Genomic DNA, 24,832 nt, shown 5'->3' with positions numbered 1-24,832 from the left:
GAGCCTCAGTAAATTCAGAAGGATTCAAATTGTACCAACCAGCTTCTCAGACCACAAAGGTATGAAACTAGAAAAAAATTACACAAAGAAAACAAAAATGCCCTCAAACACATGGAGGTTTAACAACATGTTCCTAAATAAACAATGGATCAATGACCAAATAAAAACAGAGATCAAGCAATATATGGAGACAAATGAAAACAACAATTCAAAACCCCAAAATCTGTGGGATGCAGCCAAGGCCATGCTAAGAGGAAAGTATATTGCAATACTGGCTGACCTCAAGAAAGAAGAACAATCCCAAATGAACAGTCTAAACTCACAATTAATGAAACTAGAAAAAGAAGAACAAATGAGGCCTAAAATTAGTAGAAGGAGGGCCATAATAAAGATCAGAGAAGAAATACATAAAATTGAGAATAAAATAACAGAATCAATGAAACCAAGGAGCTCTTTCTTTGAGAAAACAGAATAGATAAACCCCTAGCCAGACCTATCAAGAATAAAAGTGACACACAAACAGATTCAGAAGTGAGAAAGGAAAAAATCACTTCAGACAACAAGAAATACAAAGAATTGTTAGAGAATACCATGAAAAATTATATGCTAACAAACTGGATAACTTAGAAGAAATCAACAACTTTCTAGAAAAATACAAACTTCCAAGACTGACCCAGGAAGAAATAGAAAATCAGAACATACCAATTACTAGCCATGAGACTGAATTGGTTATCAAAAAACTACCTAAGAACAAAATCCCTGGATCAGATGGCCTCACTGCTGAGTTTTATCAAACATTTAGAGAAGACCTAACCCATCCTCCTTAAAGTATTCCAAAAAGTAGAAGAGGAGGGAATACTTCCAAACTCATTCAATGAGGCCAGTATCACTCTAATGCCAAAACCAGGAAAAGACACCACCAAAAGAAAAAGAAAATTACAGTCCAATATCCATGATGAGCATAGATGCAAAAATACTCAACAAAATATTAGCTAACAAAATTCAAAACTACATCAAAAAGATTATCCATCATGATCAAGTGGGATTTATTCCAGGGATGCAAGGATGGCACAATATTCGAAACTCTATCAACATCATACACAAAAAGGACAAAAATTATATGATCATCTCTGTAGATGCTGAAAAAGCATTTGACAAAATTCAACATCCATTTATGATGAAAACTCTCAACAAAATGGGTATAGAGGGCAAGTACCTCAACATAATAAAGGCCATATACGACGAACCCACAACTAACATCATACTTAACAGCAAAAAGCTGAAAGCTTTTCCTCTAAGATTGGGAACTAGACAAGGATGTCCACTCTCACCACTTCTTTCAACATAGTACTGGAGGTCCTAGCCACAGCAATCAGATAACACAGAGAGATAAAAGGCATCCAAATTGGTAAGGAAAAAGCTAAACTCTCACTTTTTGCAGATGACATGACATTGTATATAGAAAACCCTAAAGAATCCACCAAAAAAACTACTAGAAGTAATAACTGGATTCAGTGAAGAAGCAGGATACAAAATTAATACACAGAAATCTGTTCCATTCCTATATACTAATGATGAACTAGGAGAAAGAGAAATCAGGAAAACAATTCCATTTACAATTGCATCAGAAAGAATAAAATACATAGGAATAAACAAGACACTCATGAGAGAAATTAAAGAAGACACCAATAAATGGAAATACATCCTGTGCTCATGAATAGGAAGAATTAATAGTGTCAAAATGGCCATCCTGCCTAAAGCAATCCACAGATTCAATGCAATCCCTATCAAAATACCAACAGCATTCTTCAATGAACTAGAACAAATAGTTCTAAAATTCATATGGAATCACAAAAGACCCCAAATAGCCAATGAAATCCTGACACGGAAGAATGAAGCTGGGGGGATTACACTCCCTGACTTCAAGCACTACTACAAAGCCACAGTAATAAAGACAATTTGGTACTGGCACAAGAACAGATCCAAAGATCAGTGGAACAGAATAGAGAGCCCAGATATAAACCCACACATACACAGCCAATTAATACACAATAAAGGAGCCATGGACACACAATAGGGCAATGACAGCCTCCTCAACAACTGGTTTTGGCAAAACTGGACAGCTACATGTAAGAGAATGAAACTGGATTATTGTCTAAACTCATACACAAAAGTAAACTCAAAATGGATCAAAGACCTGAATGTAAGTCATGAATCCATAAAACTCTTAAAAGAAAACAAAGGCAAAAATCTCTTGAACATAAACATGAGCAACTTTTTCCTGAACACATCTCCTCGGGCAAGGGAAACAAAAGCAAAAATGAACAAATGGGACTACTTCAAACCAAAAAGCGTCTGGACGGCAAAGGACACCATCAGCAGAACAGAAAGGCATCCTACAGTATGGGAGAATATATTCATAAGTGACTCATCTGGTAAATGGTTAACATCCAAAATACATTAAGAACTCTTATGCCTCAGCACCCAAAAAACAAATAACCTGATCGCAAAATAGGTGGAGGACCTGAAAAGACACTTTTCCAAAGAAAAAATAAGGATGGCCAACAGACACATGAAAAGATGTTCCACATCACTAATCATCAGGGAAGTGCAAATTAAAACTACAATGAAATATCACTTCACACTAGTTAGGATGGCCAACATGCAAAAGACAACAACAAATGGTGGCGAGGTTTTGGAGAAAGGGGAACCCTCCTGCACTGCTGGTGGGAATGAAAATTAGTTCAACCATTGTGGAAAACAATATGAAGGTTCCTCATAAACTAAAAATAGGAATACCATTTGACTCAGGAATTCCACTCCTAGGAATTTACCTGAAGTAAACAGTATCACAGATTCAAAAAGACATATGCACCCTTATGTTTATTGCAGCACTATTTACAATAGCCAAGACATGGAAACAATCTAAGTGTCTATCAATAGATGAATGGATAAAGACGAGGTGATAGGTATACTGAATGGAATATTATTCAGCCATAAGAAGAAAACATCCTACTATTTGCAACAACTTGGATGGAGCTAAAGGGTATTATGCTCAGCAAAATAAGCCAGGCGGAGAAAGATAAATAGCAAATGATTTCACTCATTTGTGGTGTATAACAATAAAGCAAAACTGAAGAAATAAAATAGCAGCAGACTCATAGACTCCAAGAAGGGACTAGAGGTTACCAAAGGGGAGGAGGTGTGGAGGGTGGGTCAGGAGGGAGAGAGAGAGAAGGGGATTAAGGCGCATTATGATTAGCATACAATGTAGTGGGTTCCCGAGGAAGGCAGTATAGCACTGAGAAGACAAATAATGACTGCATAACATCTTAACGATGCTGATGAACAGTAATTGCAATGGGGTATGGTTGGGACTTGATAATATGGGTGAATGTAGTAACCACAGTGTTGCTCATGTGAAACCTTCATAACACTATGTCAATGATATCTTAATTAAAAAAATAAAAAGGAGAAAAAGGTATATTCATATATAATTGCAATATATTTTCTTTTCTATAGGCATACCAATTTCCTTTGTTAATGGAATCTGCACAGTGGCATATCAATAAATACAGCAGTTAAATCAGGCCTTACATAACAAAATAAGAACTAGAGCTGAGAAATCTTAGAATTTCATTGCATATATGTTGTTATTGCACAATTCTTTGTTGCAGTTCATATTTAGTGCATTCTTTATTCCTAAATGACACAATGGTGAGATGGGTGCCCCACCTCAAGACTCTTCCAGAGTTCTGATTATTACAAATAATTTCTTATTCTAAGACCAAATTTACATTTTCCCTATGTTTATAAACAAAATCTCCATTCACCAGTTATACCATTGCATCAGACTTGAGAAAAGCATCTTTAAATCATGTATATATTTGAGTTTTTATAAATATATCTTCTTTCAATTACGGTAGGTTGCCACTATGGGATTTGATGAATGAGCTTGCATTTTGTATATTTTGTTTAGATACATAATTGTGTGAGTTTTTCATTTTGGGTATCATGATAAGTAATTATGTTGACTGTCCTGCATGTGCATTCTTAGAGTTAGAGAAAATTACAACGGCAGTCGACAAAACTAATGAAATTGTATATAATCAGACTATTTAGTACAATTAATGACTTGGGAATTTGCGCTTTCCCTGAAGATCTCAACTCCAGTGATCTTGTCCTGAACCTTTGTTTTAATCATCATTCCAACCACGAAGTTGTTTAGTCAAGCTGTTAACAGGAGTTTTCAGGATACAGTCTGTCTCCATGAGCTAACATGGCCATGAGCTTGAACAGAAATCCATGTTTTCACTGCTGTTAAGCCAAATGGCAAAAGCCTCTTAGATATTTTTTTCAGTTTTATGTTGAAGAAAAACAGTGAAGCAAAGAGAACTCAGGTCAGGATATTTGAGCAAAGATTTAAAAGGTTCATGGGGTAACAACAGCTTAACCAAAGAGCGTTAGTTCTAAACCAGTAGATGTGATAAAAGTAACCAAAGAAATAAATAATTATGACAGTCTTTTCTCAATAAGTTTAAGTAACCTAAAAAACAGAAACACTAAAATCTTTTATATTACAAACCACCTTTGGATGTGCACGCCTAACAATTGTATTTATTCCAGAGTTGCTCTTTCTTTGTTTAATCACAAGGGTGTGGACAAATCCAGCTTTGTCTGGCTCAACAAACACAGAACACTCAGAGTAGCTGAAGAACCACCCACCCCTGATGTCACCTCTTCCTTAATAACCACTCCATAAATCATAAAGAGTGGGTCCTCCCTTCCCTTGTCAGTCAGATGCTGAAGGCTACTGAATTTTTACATAGTCATAGATCAGTCAGGTGGAAAAGTAATTCTAATTCCTGCTGTTAACTTACCTTGAAGAACTTCCATGGGGAGAACAGTCCAGGCATTTTCCAGGTAGGAAATATAAATATAGCGAGCTGTATTGCAGGCCAGGCCAATGTACAGAACCCTAAAGAAGAAAAATAATTGAGGCCCCATCATGAGACAGAAAACATGCAAATATTACCTATTTTTTCCCCAGCCCAAACCATCCATCATCCAGCAGACAGTGTTCCAAATTTAGGAGTGGGAAGGTAAAGGACAATTAAATTTAACCATGAACTCTTAGGAATAAGAAGATTGCTTCTAACATATCTACTGTGAGTAAAATTGTAATATTTCCAGAATATCTCACCTCGCTTTAATGCATATGCATATCAACAGGCATTTCTCGGAGGTGGAGAGAAGTTCATCTCGATATCAGTGGGTAATTAACTGGGCAGCTGAGGGCTTATCTAAACCTAAGAGGTTAGGGGGAGGTCCTGGCTTGCTTCCGCCACAGTAGAAGAGATGGCCCTGGACTGTGGTTTGGAAGAAATAAATGGGTTTTAAACTTTATTTCTCCCTTTGACTGATTTCAGTTTTAGAGGTATTTTCCCTGGGATTTCCTCTCTCTGGACTTACATCTACCTTCAGCCTTTTCAGAACACTTGTTAATATAAAAGTGAACATCACCCTTACTGAAACTTAATTAGTAGCAGAGACTATACTTTTTAAGATAGTCTGGGCACATTGCCATCTATAATGACGTTGCTGGCTTCCTTACAGGTGGCTGTAGGGTAAATATGCCTGGGATTGTAGCCATTTCACTATGATGGGGGAAGAACCGGATCAAAATAGGACATGTAAATATGAATGTGGCCTCACTTGCAATACCCAAGACAACAAGCAGTTTCACAAGAAGACTCTTCATGGTCATTGAAAATTATCATCCAGTGATGCGTAATAAACTATTGGAAAATCAAACACTTTTTCCTGTTGTTACGAAGAAAGACAGATATGAGCAGGATGAAAAGAGGGTGAGGCCCACCAAGAACTCAGGGGGCTAATCAGATTAAGCCAGAGAGCTAGAAAGGACTCAAGCCCTTTGCAATGTGAGTTCATTCCACATGCTCTGAATCTAGGCTGACCTTGAGACTTGCTCCAGCTAATGCAGCTGAGACAGGCAGAGACAAGGAACAAGCATCATGATTAATTTTCCTGAAAATGCCAAGATTGGCATAATAAGGACAAAGACTTATCTTAAAGCAAGGCAAGCAGTCTTAACTGATGTGTTCCCAGTACTTGGGAGTGGCCACTGTGTTAGAAACAAACAGTTTGTCCTACAGAATTACCTAGAGTACTAGCTACAGACAATGACATATTGTATCAGCAGAGAAAGAATCATGAGATGAGACTGCTTAACAGGACTGTGCCCCCAACCCTTTACCTTTGCCTCATTCTTGAAAGCTTTAAAAGACAGAATCCCAGCTTTGGGGTACGCCTCATCCTCTCTGAGGTTGCCTGTGCTCTTCTCTCTTTGAGTGCGTATTTTCAAAAGACATTTTACTGCTCAACTCACTACACTTGGTCTCTATGCTCTCCCAGTGGTGCCTTTGTCACCTGCTATTCCATTCCATTTTCCATACTTTAAGCATTAAGTCTTCACTCTGTCCTACTCCAGATAAGCAAGTAAACCTGCCTTTATCTACCTTGACTCTAGCCTGTTCCTCAGAGTATATTCGAATAAGATTTTCATTCTTCTTCACTGCTGTGTCTCTGCCCTTCAGTTCTTTGTTGCGGCCGGGACAGGAACCGGGGAGAGCAAACCCATCACCCCAACACCATCAGTTCAACTGCTACACGTTCATTACTTTAAAAAAAGCCACGAAAGCATGAGCTTACAAAACTGATATATATCAACCTCTTGCTTTCCTCTTCACAATTTCCATTACCAAAATTATAAGAAAACTAAAGAAAGGCCTCAAGTGGTGCATCCAAGCATCAAGTTATGCTCTCTCTCACTCTGAACTGGACAGGCTGGTTTGGAACAAACAGGGCTGCTTCTCTGTACAAAACACAGCCTGATGGGAGGGGTTTCGCTTTCTCTGTTATGTTCCATTTGCTGCTAATTTTCCTAACCCTAATGGTTTTCTTGTTTCTTAAATTCAGAGGGATGAAAACTAGAAGGTAAAAGAAAGAAAATGGTAATAGTAGTCAGTAGTATTTTCCTAATCTTGCTCAACTGTAATTTTATATTAAAATCATTCCTATAAACATTGTTGTCTTTTTCCAGCACTAGATCAAGGAAGAAAATGCTCTGAGGCATCCAGCTGGAATTAACCACAAATGTGGAACAGAAGAAGGAGGGAAAGACAGAAAAGGAGTTAAGGGGGTGGGGATGAGTAGGAAATGCATATTAGAGGAGATTTAGGATAACTTCAGTACTGAAAGGTCTGGGTTATCATTCTGTGAACAATATATTCTTTGTCCTTATATGTTTTGAGGAAAAAAGTATGTTGCACTCCTGTTTGATAAAAAAGGTGTTGAACAAGCTTGGTACAAATTCATCAAGCAAGGTCCCTCTGCTAGGAAACAAAAAAAAGTGCACGGGATATCAAAATGCAAAATGTACCACATAAACACACATTACACAGACCTACATTTCCTTTTTAAATTCTAAACCAGCTTTGTTGATGAATTAAATTTAGCCTAACTCAGAGGTCAGTAACTCTTTTCTCTGAAGGGCCGTACAGTCAACAGTTTAGACTTCATAGGCCTCCTGCAGCTACTCAGCTCTGCTGCTGCACTGTGAAAGCAGACAATACAGAAGTGAATGAGCATGGATAGCCAATAAAATTTGAATTATGTCAACACTGATATTTAGATTTCATATAATTTTCATGTATCACAAAATACACTTATGTCATGATTTTTTTTCCAACCACTTCAAAGTGTAGAAACCATTCTCATTTTAGGAGTCAAACAAAAATGGAGCAGGCAGATTTAGCCCATGGGCTGTAGTTGCCAGTCTATGGCCAGCTCATCAGTTCTTGTTAACTTTAGCTGTATGTCAGATTTACCCAGGTAACTGTTAAAAATAAGAAATGTGGGATGTTGAGGCCCACGCCACTCTCAATAAAGATCTCTAGGACTGGAACCTAGGCACTGTGCTTTGAAAGCTCCCAGGGTATTCTGATACTTAGCTAGATTAAGGAACCCCTGGCCTACGTTGTAAGCAGCTCCCAGTAATACTTTGCTATGATCCTATCAAAAAAATTTTTGGTAATACATATTCCTTGTGTTCATATCACCTATCCTGACCTTTCTTTTGAGTTCACCTCTGAATCAGGGTTACCAAGACAACTGTTACTCAATCCAGGCCACAATCCAAAGGTCCTGGCCAAGAATAATTCAGCAAGTCAGCCCAGTTTAAGAGGTAGATGGAGCTATGCTTTCAGATCTCTGCCATGTGGAATTCCATGGAGTCCATAACTTCTGGGACCCTTAAGTCTTGGACTGATGCCAAGTTGAGTGCTTATGAGCTTGATATATCCTTCACTGCTTTCCCACATTTCTAATCTCACAACTGATAGTCCTTTAGTACCAAACAGGCGCCTTAAAGGAGAAAAAGCAACATAAGAAGTATCCAGGGCAAATCACTCTCTCTCTCCAAGCGTCAGTTTCCTTGTATATTAAGTAGGGATAACAACATCTACTCTGCAGGCTTGTTGTGATAATTACAACACAGTGAGTCATCCAAAAGAAGCTCTCAATAAATGCTGTAGCCTTTTTATTACTTTAAAGAAAAAGTATCCAAGTCTCCTTTTGTTTTATGACAAAACTTTTATCCCAGAATTCCAAGAGAGGAGCGCTACTAGCAATTCCTTCCTCACCAAACATTCTGGGGAAGCCAGTGGCTTCAAGAAACCAAGGAGAAAGCTGTGAGCAGAAAGGAAGGCAGCATTTTTAGCTATAAAAAGGGAAAGAAGCTGACATGTATTTATTGAATAGTCACAATGACCTAAGAATCTCTTTAATATCTGAGAGGGATATGCAAACTGCCATATTTACTCACTGTTACAGGCTAAACTCTGTCCCCCCCTAAAATTCATATGTTGAGGTCCTAAATCCTAATCCCCAGTACCTCAGAATGTGACTGATAGGGCCTCTGAAGCAGTGGGAAATGATGTCATAGGGGTGGGCCCTAATCCAGGATGAGTGGTGTCCTGATAAAAAGAAATTAGGACAGAGACAAGCACAGAAGGGAGACTAGGTGAACACACTGGTAGGAGACAAGCCAAGGAGTAGGGGGAAGAAGTAAAACCTGCCAACATCTTGAGCTTAGACTTTTAGCTTCCAGAACTGTGAGGTAACATTTGTTTTGTTACCACAGCCCTAGCAAACAAATACATACATACTCATGAAGTTAAGGATTTGCTAATAAAAAGGAATTTATAATGTGCTTTACTAGATCATCTGGATAATCAGATTCTTTATGCTGAATATAGAGCACATGTTCAGGGTCCTAGAATTTTCTTGGACACAGGGAGATCTGGAAATACAAAAGAATAGTGTGAAAAAATGCCTCTCAGTGAGATGCAGATACCTATTGAACACCTGTAATGAAAAACCTCAGAGGATTACCACAAACTTAAAGCTGCTGCACAGCAAAGGAAACCATCAGCAACAACAAAAAAGGCAACCTACTGAATGGGAGAATATATTTGCAAGTGATATATATGTATAAATATACATATATATAAATATACAAAATATGTAAAGAACTCATACAGCTCAACACCAAAAAATAGTATTAATCTGATTAAAAATGGGCAGAGGATCTGAACAGACATTTTCCAAAGAGAACATACAGATGGCCAACAAACAAGTGAAAAGATGCTCAAAATCACTAGTCATCAGGAGAATGCAAATTAAAACCACAGTGAGATAACAGCTCACACCAGTCAGAATGTCTAACATCAACAAGACAAGAAATAACAAGTGTTAGAGGATATGGAAAAAAGGGAACCTTCATACACTGTCAGTGGAAATGTAAATTGGTGCAGCCACTATGAAAAGCAGTATGGAAGTTCCTCAAAATATTAAGAATAGAAATACCACACACCCAGTAATTCTACCTCTGGGTATTTACCCAAAGAAAATGAAAACACTTATTCAAAAAGACACATGCACCTCTGTGTTTACTGCAGCGTTAATAGCCAAGATATAGAAGCAACTTAAGTGTCCATTAGTAGATGAATGGATAAAGAAGATATGGTATACATGTACAAAGCAATATTACTTAGCCATAAAAAAGAATGAAATCTCTCATGTGACAGCATGGATGGACCTAGAGGGTATTATGCTAAGTGAAATAAACCAGGCATAGAAAGACAAATACCATATGATTTCACTTATAAATCTAAAAAGAAAACAAATTAATAACAAAAACAAAAAACAAAAAAAAACAAAGAGACACATAAATACAGAATGAACTGGTGTTGCCAAAGGGGTGTTGGTGGGGAACTGGGCAAAATAGATGAAGGGGATAAAGAGGTACAAACTTCCAATAATAAAGTCACAGACATGACAAGTATAGCATAAGCAACATAGTAAAAAATACTGTAGTAACTTTGTATGGTGACAGATGCTAAGTACACTTACCATGGTGAGCACTTCATAATTATGTAATTGTTGAACCACTATTTTGTATACTTGACACTAATATAATATTGTATGTACTATATTTCAATTAAAGAAAGAAAAAGCCCTGAAACATCATAGCTTTCCTATTTTACAACAGGAAATCACTAAGTATTAAAGTAAGCAGGAGATAAAGGCAATTTTAAAACAGGCAATTGATATGAATAAATTTTTAGAGAGAAACAAAAATGGTCAGGAGCAAATAATTTTGCAGAGAACATTATACATGGAAAACCCAAATCACTTGTCAAACACCTTGATTCTGTACTTGAGAAATACAATAGGAGAAAAAGTGCTTATGACATTCTAATTTCTTATACAACCACAGTTCACAGTACTGGCAGGACAATAAATAAAACTGGTACTTTTTTTTAAGACAGTATGTAAAATATAGATGCATTTGTCAGTCATACTGCAGCCCCTAACAGTGTCAGTTATGATGCCCTACTTTTGTAATTTTAACCATCTATGGTTGAATGCCCCTTGAGAGCCCCTTTAAACTACAGTGAACATTAATTTGCTCAATAAACACTATTGAGATACCACTAAATACCATACACTATACCAGATTCAAAAGGAATAAAAATAAAGCAAAATCCTCCTTGCCTTCAAGAAACTTACAGTCTAGGGAAAAGACAGACATATAAGTAAATAATTTAAAAATAATACTCTAAGAGGCATGCCCAAAGTGCTATGGGAGCACAGAGGAGAGGCCCTTAGCTATCCCCCAGGAGTTCCAGGACCCCTGAGTTAGAAGTGGACAAAGAAGCTGGGAAGAGCATCCCAGGCAGAGGAACAAAGGGAACAAAAAGATTAACCATAAAACCTCCAGTATTTGCAAGCATTTGAAGGATCAAAGTCTAAGGATTTATGAAGAGATGGGTGAACTTTTCCAGTCCAGATCCAATCTGGAAATTCTTTATTCCAAAGACAACACAAGTTATGAACAGCAAAAAGGACTGAAGAAGGATTTTCCTACGATACTCAGATGTGAGAAACGGGCAGCAGCAAAGAGAACCCATTCTCAGGCGAATGAGGAATTAGCAGCAAGAATTTTGCAAAGCCTCTATTGGAGAAACACAGATGTTCCTCAAAGAAGAAAAAACGATGGATAAAAAAATACCCTGGGTGAAGATTCTTATTAATCTGAAGTGGAGTATTTGCAAACAGACTGAAAACTGTGCGATCTGTGTTGCAGGCCTTCACACAAAGATGTACACATTACACCGCACAGATATGTTGTATAAGGGCACAGTGGGAGAGGAAGACAGACTAGCAAAGAACCAAGATTCAGAAAGCAACCTTTCAAACAGGTGACAGACCACCTGGACAATTTCTTCAGCCACACTTGGCTAGAATTTTCACTAATTCCTAATAAGAAACAATTGGTCATTAATACCAGATACTTGGAGCACAGCTAAAGTCTTTTACATACATGAATCCACTTAGGTTTTCTGCCTGGTAACAGTGTATGGCCTCATCCTTAAGTTGGGTTCCATTGTTCCCAGATCATCCTTTATGGACCGTATAAACTTGTCAGTAAAAACACTCCTTCAGATATTGTTACAGATGTCTTGCTAGACCAGGTAGACATCAGCTGCTAATCACAGTCAAGATTCTGGAGCTTACGTAAGTGTTCAGTGTAACCAGTGCCCTCCTCACCAAGAACGAAGCTTATTTCCAGCATAATAATCAATTCATACTGACGACTTTAGGAAGAAGATGTTCCCTATGGTCAGCTTAAAAAGGGAGGAAAAGATACATCCTGAGCAACACATGGCAGGAGCTGCTGTACCTCATGCTCAGAAGCAAGTGCTTACATAGAAGTGGCAAAACTGATGACACACCCTCTCTTTTTCTTAGACACAACTGTGCACTGGGGCACTGGTACTTCTGATTTTGAGAGTCCTGTGCTTGAAAGGCATCATCCATTTCAAGAAACATACCCAAATGTCTCTAGGTATAATTGATCCTATCTCCCCACTGTTCCTCTGTTTCTATTAGGTACTTGTAACAGTCTGCAACTGTTGCACACAAAAGACTGTGAGTTCCTGGGAGACAAGGACGGCGTCTTTTTTATCTTTGTACTCAAAAGAAGCCTACCTTGCTCAAGTGCTCAGTGAATCTATAGTAACATTATTTAACATAATCTAAATAGGCACAATAAATGATGCATGTTTGACCAATGGTTCTCCAACCTGAAGGGATCATTATCTGGGTTTCTATTTTGGCTTAAAAACAATATGACAACCTAGCTAATACTCAATATTATTCCTGTATTTTGAATATGTTGTGAGATTGGGTGTGAGGAAACAATATAGTCCTACAAATAGTTAGGAAAGGCACATGAAATAATCAGCATTATCATTATTGTATTCTTTCCAGACAGAAAACAGTAACTAGACAGATAGACTTAAAATTGCTTGTTTGCTCCAAGATCCATTTGGATAATCAGGAAGTATATGTAACACAATGGAAACCTTTGAATCAAAACTGCTAACAGAAACAAAATTCTATTATAAAACATTTTTTTTGTAGCCTGTTTGACACAATGTTATGCCCACCTCCACATCCTCTAGGGACATGAATTCCAAATAGCCCCACTGGGCCACTGTCCTCACCCATCCCTAACTGTGACCTGATGTCTTACTCCTGCTTCAGATCTCATTCAATTCCTTTATATGTGATCCCAGTATCTTGCACCTCTTCTCATAACCTTTATCCCAGTAGTAACTGTACATCAACAACCTGAGTGTACGCTCCGTGCAAGGCAGGGGCTATTTCATATTATGTTGGCCCAGTTTTATCCCCCGTGCTTGACGGATAGCAGGCACTCAATGAATATTCCTGGACTAGAGTAAAAATATGTATACTTTAAATGAAACATCATTCAACAAGTATTTACTGAATACACTGTGCTACGTGTCAGGAATATAGTGGTGAACAAGATATAAACTATACACATATTCATTGTAATTATATGTGTGTGTACATAAAGATACCTGATGATGGCATAGGTAAGTAATGGCTATGTGAAAGAATGAATTGGCGTATAAAAGAGGCCTAACACTGGGATGATTTAAAACATGGATGTCCATATTTGGCAACATTTTTTATTAATGTTAATAGACTATGGCTGAAGATAAATGTTAAGTAATTTATGTGAACAAGCAAGAGTTCAATGAACAGCTGACTACAGTTTGCTTATTTGGGACATCCTGAAGTGCCATACAATGGATTCCTCAACACATGTGCACAAGCAGATAAGAAGGCTTTGGGGCACCCACAGGCCTATCTCACTAGAAGAGTAAGTGTCAGCAACCAAGCCGCCAAGTTCAAAGAGTCAGTGGCACCCTGAGCGAGCCAGCAGAGGGGATCACCAACAGGGACCCTGGACGCCACCAAGCTGCTGTCACCAAGCAGGTGTGTCTGGCCGCTGACCCATCCTTGTAGAACAAACAGAGCATAAGAACCACACTGTATGTCAGAAGAGCGAATGGGGGGAAAAGAATGCTCATTTAGCTGTCTGTGTTTTGTGCAGCTACCAATATCACCTCCTTTTTTTTTTTCTGCTAGAAAAAGAAAAGGTAAAAGTGAAGTCTGAGTCTCTGCTGCTCTTAAGTCATTGTTCATTTTGCTGCCTTCAAGTCTTTCTTCTTCAAATGACTGGCAGGCTAAGCTAAGAGCATATTGTGGTAAACATCAGCTGGGTCACTGTGCTGGTTCCTGGCCATGTTTACATCTCTCCATTGTTGTCTAGTTTATCTACTTTTTCTTAGGTTGTGTATATCTCAGGTAGAAAAATAAAGATGTTTAAAACAAAATATGGGACCCAACCACACAAAAACACAATGTTGTCTTGTTGTTTTAGTTCCCATTTGGGTAAAAGTCAAATGATCACGCACATGCACGCACACACATACACACATATCCCATGATTTTGTTTAAAAGTTTTCATGAGATAACCTGAGGTATACATAAAATACAAATTCTGTCATTTACAGACAAGAATCATTGACATTTTGAATAGCAATTTATTTGAAAAAGGCCTCAAGAATTTTAGTTGACCCTCAGCTAAATTTGAGGGAACTAAACAAGTTCATCAAAATTCAGACTGAACAATCACCACGACCAAACCCACAGGAGGTACAGTCTCAGTGCTCCTAGCCTCAGCCAAACCAGAGCAGGAAGTGGTAACAACTACTAGATGACTGCCGAAAAAGGAAGAGGCCAGAAGAAAGAGGAGGGAGATGTTAAGGGAGGGTCTAGGATAAGATGCGCTGGGGAGGATCCGAGGGAACTGGGGAACCAAAGCTGTAGGAGGGACATTCACATATGTGAAGGGCTTTGCTGCTGAAGATGGAGAGGGCTGCTTTAGCTCTAAGTCAGACCTGTGCACAGTCAGTGCAATAGATAATGTTGTAGCTGCTGAGCAGGAACTAAAGGAATGTGGCATTCTCTTTTTGCAGCTGGACTTGATCCTGGAAATATGAGAGCCAGGTCCCTCCTGGGGCCCAAAGCATAGGCCCAGGACAGAACCCTACCTAGTAGCACACACAGCTAGTAGATGGGAAGCCCCAGGCTCTGACTGCCTCCAAGACCTGGCTATGGCTACACTGGAGGCCATCAAGTACACTTTTCAGCCAGACGATATATTCCATTTTGCTTACAGCACTTTGGGACTTGGGGTGAGGTCTTCTATCACCTCAAGTGACACAAGATCTTGGCTACCTTGTGAGATGCCCAGTTCCACATCACTGTAAGTAGCCAAACAAAGGCTAAGAAACCATCTACCAAGGATTTGAGGGATGGGAACTTAAACTGAGGTGAAGCTGGGCCCATGTGGCTGTACTGGCATGCTAGGACTAACATTTGTATTATCCCCAGATAAATACTGGGGATTGTGAGGCCTTACAGTTTTCTTTCAGTTTTTTCTTTTCTTACAGAATTTGTTTTCTTACAGTTCTAGAGGCTAGAAATTTGAGACCAAGGTGTTGGCAAGAATAGTTTCTCCTGAAGCCTCCCTCTGTGGCTGGTAGATGGCTGTCTCCTCCCTGTGTCTTCACATGGTTATCCCTCTGTGTGTCTGTGTCCCAATCTCCTCTTCTCTTAAGGACACATTTATATTGGATTGTGGTCTACTCTAAAGACCTCATTTAACTCAACTACCTCTTTAAAGACCCTATCTCCAAATGCAGTCACTTTCTGAGGTCCTAGGGGTTAGGACTTCAGCATATAAATTTTGGGGGGCACAATTCAGCCCACAAAAATTTATAACTCCAACAGAAAGGTTATTCATAACTCCAACAGAAAGCAAAATTAGGTAAAGAATGCCAGTGTTTTTATTCAAGTGTCATTTCCTCCATGAACCAGAAATAGAGTGTGATACTGGAGTCAGCTTCCCTGGGCTTCTGAGGTCTGAGTGAGGCTACACTCTTAGGGGGACTGTTAGCATTCTGTACTACACAAATTGAATGAGATTTACTCATCTTCATTATCTAGAGATTGCTGTTTACTTTTCTAGTGGTTGATAACAAATGAAAGGCCAAGACAAACAGTTTGAATTAACATGTTTTCACAGTGGGCAGCACGGTAGGGCATACGCTTAAAGGGCGTGAAGAAACGCCTCTGGACTGTACCAACAGGGACAGGGTCTGGCCACGTTAGTATAGTCATGCTTTGGGTAATAGCTGTATACTTGGATTAAGAAAGCTGGATATATGTTTGAGTTGGCTTCAGAAGATGGTTGACATTTTAAACTTTGATTAATCATTAGGAGGAATGGGATAAGAGGGAAGTAGAAAAGCAAATGCCACCCGACAGCTGTGCAATATCCTGGATCACAAGAGAAGTTTACGGAGAAGAAAATGTTGTGTTATTAGATGAAATGGGCCAAGAAACATTTTTGCTGAGATAGCCCCAGAAACCTCAGGTATCAGTGCTGAAGTGTGATGCAGGGTGAGCCAGGATCTCTGCTCCCACATGCAGGCTGGACGTGGACTGCAGCACACAGGCAGACTTTGAAATCAAATAATCAGAAGCTGACTGTATGGGTTGGGTTGGATGAGAAGCAGAAACATAGGGAGGAGCAACACACACACACACACACACAGAGCACCTGCATGTCTCTGAGGTGGGTTCACCCCACCAGGGGCTTGAAAGGACCCCTGGTCTTGTCTGTTCGTCCTGAGGTGGCTCCAGAGAACCCACAGTGAAGAGCCTTAAATACTTGAGCAACACTGGTTTTGGGGTCACCTCCCTCTTTGTCTCTCTTGAACTTTCTTTAGTTTCTTTAATTCAGTGTTTCCAACTCAATGCTCAACATCTTTCCTAATTAAGTTATGGATTTTTCAAGGGAAGAAAAAAATAGTGCAAATACAATCACAATGAATTCTGCCCCAAACTTGTCAACAAATTTTTATGACTACAGATTTTGCTCTATTCTTTCTTAAAACAGGAAACTCTAACTGAATAGATTTTGTTCAAACCATGTCTGTCCCTCTTTTTTTGTGATATTAAAGAAGAAAGAGTATCAACTTCAGTGGTCGTGAGACTTCACCTGCTCCAGGCCCTCACCACACCCATCTCCCATACTAGCATTTCTATAATGTTCTACAATTCTTTAGCATTACCCCCACTTAGTATCGTATTTATTCCTGCCAATAATCTTCTGAGATAGGAAGGCAAAAGTTATCAGTAATTTAATCTTATTTTACAGCTGAGGAAATCAAGGCCCTGAGAGGTTAACCAAGTTGCCAGGGTCTCACAGCTAAACAAACTGCAGAACCAAGACAGCCGTAGGTCTTCTGCCGTCAAGTCCCATGCCCTTTTCATGGTAAGCAGAGCCTCCCCAACCCTGATCATAAGACTGAGAGAAATCGAGAAACTTTTTAAAGGTGCTTTTTCACACACACAAAAATTAATGAACACACCACCTTAAAAATCTTATTTCACAAAGATTTGCTATAATATTCTACCTGTATTTAGAACACATTAGACTTCTAACAAAATCTCATGAACAGAAGTCAGAATAACTTAATATGAATAATTTCACTAATAGTAATGAACGAGGAATAGCAATAGTAATTTGATTAGTAATGATACTAGTCTTCATCTACTTTGATGACATATTGACAAAAGCATGGGATTCGTAAGCCAGATACCCTGGGCTGTCTCCACTATACCACTTATAAAGGTGGACCTTGGGCAAATCAGAGAAAACCTGTTCCCTTCCTAGGCTTGCATGATGGGTCTGTCCGACCAACCAACGTACATGCTACCAGGAATGTAGATACATGCAAGAAAATCGCCACTGCTGGACCCACTCATCTGGCATCCCAATGTTGGGTCCCAGGCTCCTCCTACTCTGGTGTCCTCTGACTCTTGGAATCGTTGGGAATTCCAGCACTCTGTACCTGCCTCAGGCTCTCTTTGCTCAATCTGTTAGGATGCATGTGTTAGTAAGCTCAGCTGACGTAGCAAAATACCACAGACTGGTGGCTTAAACAACAAAAATTTGTTTTCTCACAGTTCTGAAGGCCGGAAGTCCAGATCGGAAAGCACTGACGGGTTCTGGTGAGAACCCTCTTCTGGCTGGCAAGACAGCTACCTTCTCACTGTGTCCTTATGTGGCTAAGAGAAAGAACTACAGCAGGCTCTCAGGTGTCTATTCTTGTAAGGGTACTGATCCCACCATGAGGGCCCTACCCTCATACGTCACCTAACCTTAATCACCTCAATCACCTCCCAAGGCCTCCTCTCCAAACACTGTCACACTGGGGAGTAAGGCTTCAACATAACGGATTTGAGGTAAGGAGGGAACACAATTCAGTCCATAGCAGCACACTTCTCTGTCCTTACTACCCACACTGACACAAGTAGCAGCCTGTAGGGCTCCATGAACCCCTGCTGCAGGTCCTCAGGGGCCCCACTCTGGGAAGTCAAGATGGTCTCTCCCCCAGTGATCGCTTCCACTGTGGAAGATAATCTGGCGCTCATCAAGCTGCTGTAACTGTTTTGCAAGATGATTGTAACAATGAAAATATTTATGAAAACTATGCATTTGGAAAGCCCACAATAATTATTTCCATTTATTTTTATTGGTGAGCTAGAAACTAGAAATGGCAACAATGATTTTCTGAAGCGTAAAGGAACAAAATACTTGCCAATTTAAGAATGTGCCTATAAATCTCTAAGGTAGCAGAAAACATGAGCTTTAGAGTCTGAGTGGCTTGGCTTGAATCCTACCTCTGCTATTTACTAGGTGTATCACCAAGGGCAATTTATTTAACTATGCTGAACTTCTCCCTAAAATGGATAGACCAATGCTTTACTCACAAGATTGTTGAAAGGATTAAATGAGAACTTGGAGGTAAAGCATTTAGCACAATGCCACTGTAACCACTTTCACATAGCAAGTACTCAAATGGTAGTAAAAAAGAGCTATTATTATTATTTGTACAATATTTCCCTATTGTTACATTTTTGTTAAGGATGGAGGTTTTTTCATTTTTCATTTTAATTTTTTGTTTAGCCTCTAGATTCTATAGGTTAACTGTAATTTTAAAGTGCTTTGAAAAAAACCCCAAACCTTCATCTGGATTAGTGGAGGGCATTAAATCAACAGGCAGTGTATGAATCACCCAGTTTATGACTCAAGAAAAAAGAGTAACTTATTTCTCTGAAATTCAGAAAATAAAGTAAAATGGAACCTTTCTAAAGTAGCGCAAGATAAATAATGATGATGAATTTTACACCTATGAAACAAACATAAAAGCAGAAATCTGTTCAGGACACCCCTGGCTCAAATTCCCAACAGCTTCCCACTGCTCTTAGAACACCATGCTTTCTCTCACCATGATCCCCAAAGCGTTGCAAGATTCCTGTCCACCTCACTGATGTCCTAATATCTGTCACTCTCCCACCTCAGGCCATTCTCGCCTGTGGTTTCCTCCATCCTCCAGATCTTCATTGCATGGCCTCTTCAGGACACTGCTCCAAGGTCACTTCCTCAGGAAAAGCCACTCAGCCTACCCAAGCTAAAGCAAAATCCTCTCTCCACTCACTCTTGGAACCCTCATCCTGCATTATTTTTGTCTTACGTAACACATCACTTATCTGAAGTGAAATGATCTGCTTATCGCCTGCCCTAACAGAACAGTAGCCCCATGAGGACCGACCTTTGTCCACCTTATTACCCACTCAGTATGTCCTCAGGGTCTAGGAAAGTGCCTATCACCCAGTGCGCTTAATAAATACTTGTTGAAGAAGTTAATAACAGCAATAACACCACCTACTATTTACAGTTGAGCACTTACTATGTACTATGCATTATTTCATTTAATCTTAACAATAATGCAACAAAATACAACTACTAATATTATTTTACAGATGAGTAACCTGAGGTTTAACAAAGCCAAACTGCTGACTTATCCAAGGTCAGACATGTACTAAGCATGAGATTTGAACCTGGGTCAAACACCCAAGCGCACACACACACACATACACACACACACACTATATAAACTGGCGGAAAGAAGAATAAAGGGAAACAGGATAGCTGCCAGACTACGCAACGCTTCCACAAGGGCTTGGGAGGATGACTGGAGTCCAAGCTCCACCAATTTGCTCCCTTCCCCTTCTCATTCTCCTTAGTGGAATGAAATGCCTGGCAACATCCTGCGGTTGTAACCAAGAGCCCTCACCAGTACTCCACCCCTGGGGATTCCTCCTGGCACTCAGCAGCCAGACACACACAGTAGTATGGTTCAAGGACAGAGTCCCTAGATAAATGTAACCTAATGTTTATCCTTTTTGATAATGTCAAGATTTAATCTCCATGTCATCCTTTCAAAGGAAAGAAAAAGTTAACACATGACTGTCTGCTTATAGATTGCTATTCAAAGATGTTTTCAGCAGAGAAAAGGCAAAGAAAATATGCATAGTACTTAAGAAATAAGAATAGAGTGGTATTCTTGCAGTTGGAAAGGCTTTGGAAAGGTAGGCTATGACATAAATTTCTTAAAAAAATGCCTTCTCTTATCCACTTTACAAAGTACCCTACAAAATTATATAATTGCATTCTGCCAAATATTCCCATGAATAAGTAGAATTATAATTAGCCAGATTACTTAGGTTTTTGACTTGTACAAGCAAAGGCAGTAAATTGACACGGTGGTGTGACTCAAGATAATTAATCAGCTGGTGCAAACACCCATACTTGGACTTACTGCCAGTAATAAACGTTATGATCTTTGGAATGTCACTTGGCTTTCTGGTACCTTAATTTACTTTCATATGAAGAAATATTATAATTACTACCCAAATCAGGGTTGTTTGGTACAGTTTGATATCATTCCTAATGAGATACTATAAACTTGCACCTGATTTCATTTTAAAGCGAAAGAAATGAAATGTGAGGACATGGTAATTATATAAAGTATACTTTTAATCATTTATATTTGTGCTACTTAGTGGAAAATATATGAGCAATGTACATACTGGGGGCACAAAATCTCAGTGTTTACCTGATATATTTAGATATGTCTCTTTAAAACATATACAGCTATACAGCCACACACACACACACACACACACACACACACACACACACACACACACACACAGGTTTCTACAGCAGGATAATTATATTAATACAATATAAGTAGACTTATGCTTCAACTATTTCCAATAGAAAATTTTTTAACTGTATAGAGAGTACATGCATCTAGCGATAAGAATGGAAAATCATGAATATTTTGCCATATTTCAGTAAAGAAATAAAGTATTACAGATAAAGTGGAGGTTCTTCTTGTCTTCTTTGTTTCCCATTCCAGTCCCTTTCTTTTATGTCCTATTCAGAAAGTTAGGGCTAATAATGAATATGGAATGTATTTTTCCTCTCTGAATTTAAATGTCCTTCTATACATGTAATTGTATCCATAAAAATATGTATGACTTTTGAAATGCACTGTGTATAAATGTACCAAACTGTGTATCATTCTGAAGCTTGCTTTTTTCCTATTCAATATTATATTTTTGAAAGCTTTCCATGTTGAAACTGTTTATCTAGTCCATTCTGCATAATATTCCATCTTATGACTACACCATATTGAATGTATCCATTACCAAATTGATGGATATTTAGATTTCCTCTTTTACATGGTTAGAAATCTGCATAAGAAAGTAAGCATCTTTACACACATCTTTCCACATAAGTTTCTCCAGGCAGGTATATAACTTACGCAATTTTCAGGCCATAGGAAATGTCCAGCTTAAGCATTACCATGGACTCTTGAATTGGTCTCCACAGTAGTTATCTAGGTAACTAATTCATAGAAGCCATCTTTACTCATTTGGTGCACACCTCAATGGCCACCACCTCTGCCCATGAGATGGAGAGGGCTTCTGCAACCAGAAAAGTTCAGAGCTCTTATGGAGCTAGTTCTGATCTCTTTAACTCAGTGAATGCTTCAGTCAACCCAGCCACCACAGGTGGAGGAGAAAACAAAATAAATATGGCACCAATAACTAAACACTCTAGATTCACTAGCTACCTTGCAATAATGGCCTTTTGTTCTAAACTATAAATAGCTCAATTATCAGTACTGCTGTTAACAAATCAGCCTGGTAGCTGTAATAATATAGTAATACATTTCTTTTTCCACTGTAATGAGAATCTATACTTGAAATAGCTCTGAGAGGCTTTTCCTATAAAAACGAATACCAATGTCTTTGAAGGTAAGAGGGGAAAGGAATAGAAAAACAGAAATCTACCCATGCATAAATAGCTAAAATTGCAGTCATTATTTATGCCAGCTATTAGATGGTGGCTTATACTCACTAAGCCCATAACAAACGGGACAAACAAGTTTATAAACAATCTAACAGTCATCATAAATTAGGGGGAGAAAAATCTCAATTTGATCAAGATGTTGTTGAGGGAGAAAGTTATTATGAAAACCACAAATGTCTTAACTTTGCATCTGTAATGATCTGTTCACTTGTGATATTATACTAAGTCACTATTTTTATCAGATTCAATGGGACTTACAGTTATGAGCAACATACTATATCAGTAAATTGACAAAGTGATAATTTAAAAAATCAAATGAAATCCTTAAGCCAGTCACTCTTCTAAGCAACTGCCATATTTTCTAATTTAGTCCTCAAAAAAAAAAAAAAGCTACAAGGTAGGTATTAATAGTATCCCAATTTACAGATGACAAAACAGAGTTACAGAATTATATAAATTGTCCAAGGCCACTCAGTTCCAAATGGCAGAGCCAGGCAGGCTCCAAACCAGCCATCTGACTCCAAGCCACGCTTGTAACCATTATGTCACCCCACCTTTCATGAATAAGGACAGGAAGAAACCATCTTGAGAGAGCAACTTTTTCCTTTCTTTCCTTCTCTATTTCTTATATTCTCTCTCCCTTTATTTTTTTTCTTCCTTGCTTATGTCTTAAGTCTACTCATAAACACAGAGAGTGGCTGGCTCAGTCAATGGTACGGGAAGGGTACTTAGAAAGACAGTTCCTCCTGAAGCAAGATATGGAATCAGATTACAGCAAATGCCACACTAGGCAATTCCCCATTAGCACAAAATATTCTTAAGCATGAGATACTCACTTTAATCAATAAAGCACAGACCAACATTTCAATTAGATCTGACACTTGTAATAAAATTTTGGAGACAACCATAATTGATGTTCCTCAGCCTATTTCTTTTCTACCAGCACAAGGTTTCTTTGAGCTTATGTGTGTTCACAGTTTTAACTGTCCAAAATCTTTATCCCCAACCCTAAACTTAGGGATAGAGCTCAAGATGCATGTTTGTAATAATTAACTATCTGCTAGACATTCTCATCCAGATGTTTTGACTTTAAACTAAATAAACCCAACATTGAATTCAGATTGATTCCCCCCTGTTCTGAGTCTCCTTGCTGAATTTCCTACTTGATTTAGGGGAACCACCATACAAAGCTAGAAATGTGAGGGTCTCTCCTTCACTTCTGCCATCCAAAGCATTCTGTCAGTTTTACCTCCCAAATTCATCCCTTCCCTTAACTTCTGCTGCTACTGCAGTAGTTCGGGACTGTATCACCTCATCCCTGGACTATCCTAAGAACCTTCTCAGTGGGCTCCCTGCTTCAGAGTTCCCACTGCACTGCAAATGAGTGAAAATCCATGGCCCTTCTCTGCTCTGAACTTTGCAATGGTTCCCTGCTGCCTCTAGGATAAAGTTTGTGTTCCTAATCCCAGCATCGACCTGGCCTTTTGTCTCCCCCATCCTTCTAGTGCTCATCCCTACATTCTATTAATCTGAGATACTCTTAAGCCTAAATAACTGTTAAACTAAAAAGAAAAAATACGCAGAGCTTTGATTTTAAAAAGTGATACTTTCTCCTTTAGAGCATGTATAAAATTTCAAATTCACTATAAAAATTAAGTCTTAAATTTTTTTTATTGTGGGAAAAGTTGATTTTAAAGAAGAAATAATCCTCTCTTAAGGAGTGAGAAGGGAAAGAAGTTGTTTAAGGTCCACCATCTCTTTACATTTTAATCAGAACTGTGACAGCATTGAGGTAATTGAAGAGCAGAGAAGCATGAGCCTGGTGAGAGAACCGCAGGCAGCCTCTACAAGCTCAAGGTCACAAGGTGAAGGGAGACAGCCCTGTCGGAGCTCAGGGTCACCCACAGTGGGGAGAGCCATGGGGAGACACAGCAGCCACCAGAGAAGCTGCCTGACAGGCACACAGCTCTCCAGGGTTGAGACAGAGCCGAGAATCTGGGGGGCAGGGCAGAATACCAGAGTGGGGAGAGCTGCAGAAGATTCCCCTCCAGGCTTCAGCTGAGTGCGGATAAGCAGAGGCATGAGGAAAACCACCTGAGGACAAAGAACCAACTGAAAGGATAAGAAAAGACCATCTACTTACGTAAGACACTGCCATGAACTAAAAAGTCATGAGAGAGAAAGTCATGCCCTGGATTTTTTGCCTTCCTCCCTCCCTATGATGCTCTACATGTGCCCCTCCCTCAACAGCTGGGTAGTTATCAACCCTGGCTGCACATTAGCGTCAACCGGGAGCTTTAAAAAGTACAAATGGGAATAGACCCAAAGATGACGGCATGAGTAGGGTGGTGGAAATCTCCTCCCAAAACTATGTTATATATTTTAAAAATACAGCATACACAACTATTCCTAAAAGAGCAACCAGAAGATTCAGTACACCAGCCAGGCTACATCTGCAAGAATCCAACATCTCACGGAAAAGGGAGCACAGACACACATGGCATG

At 39.0% G+C, this 24,832-nt stretch overlaps 1 protein-coding gene across 6 annotated transcripts in view; it reads right to left on the bottom strand.

Moving 5' to 3' along the window:
• Positions 1 to 24,832, bottom strand: part of MFSD6 (major facilitator superfamily domain containing 6) — a 103,067-nt gene that overhangs the window by 44,161 nt on the left and 34,074 nt on the right. For all 6 annotated transcript variants that reach the window (XM_073218389.1, XM_073218385.1, XM_073218388.1 and 3 more), the window contains one exon: positions 4,881 to 4,978. In XM_073218389.1, the coding sequence (XP_073074490.1) occupies positions 4,881 to 4,978 (98 nt within the window). The remainder of the gene's footprint in view (positions 1 to 4,880; positions 4,979 to 24,832) is intronic.

The sequence above is a fragment of the Manis javanica genome, chromosome 12 (assembly GCF_040802235.1).
Source record: "Manis javanica isolate MJ-LG chromosome 12, MJ_LKY, whole genome shotgun sequence".
Lineage (NCBI taxonomy): Eukaryota > Metazoa > Chordata > Mammalia > Pholidota > Manidae > Manis > Manis javanica.
This window is presented reverse-complemented; position numbering and strand designations above follow the sequence as displayed.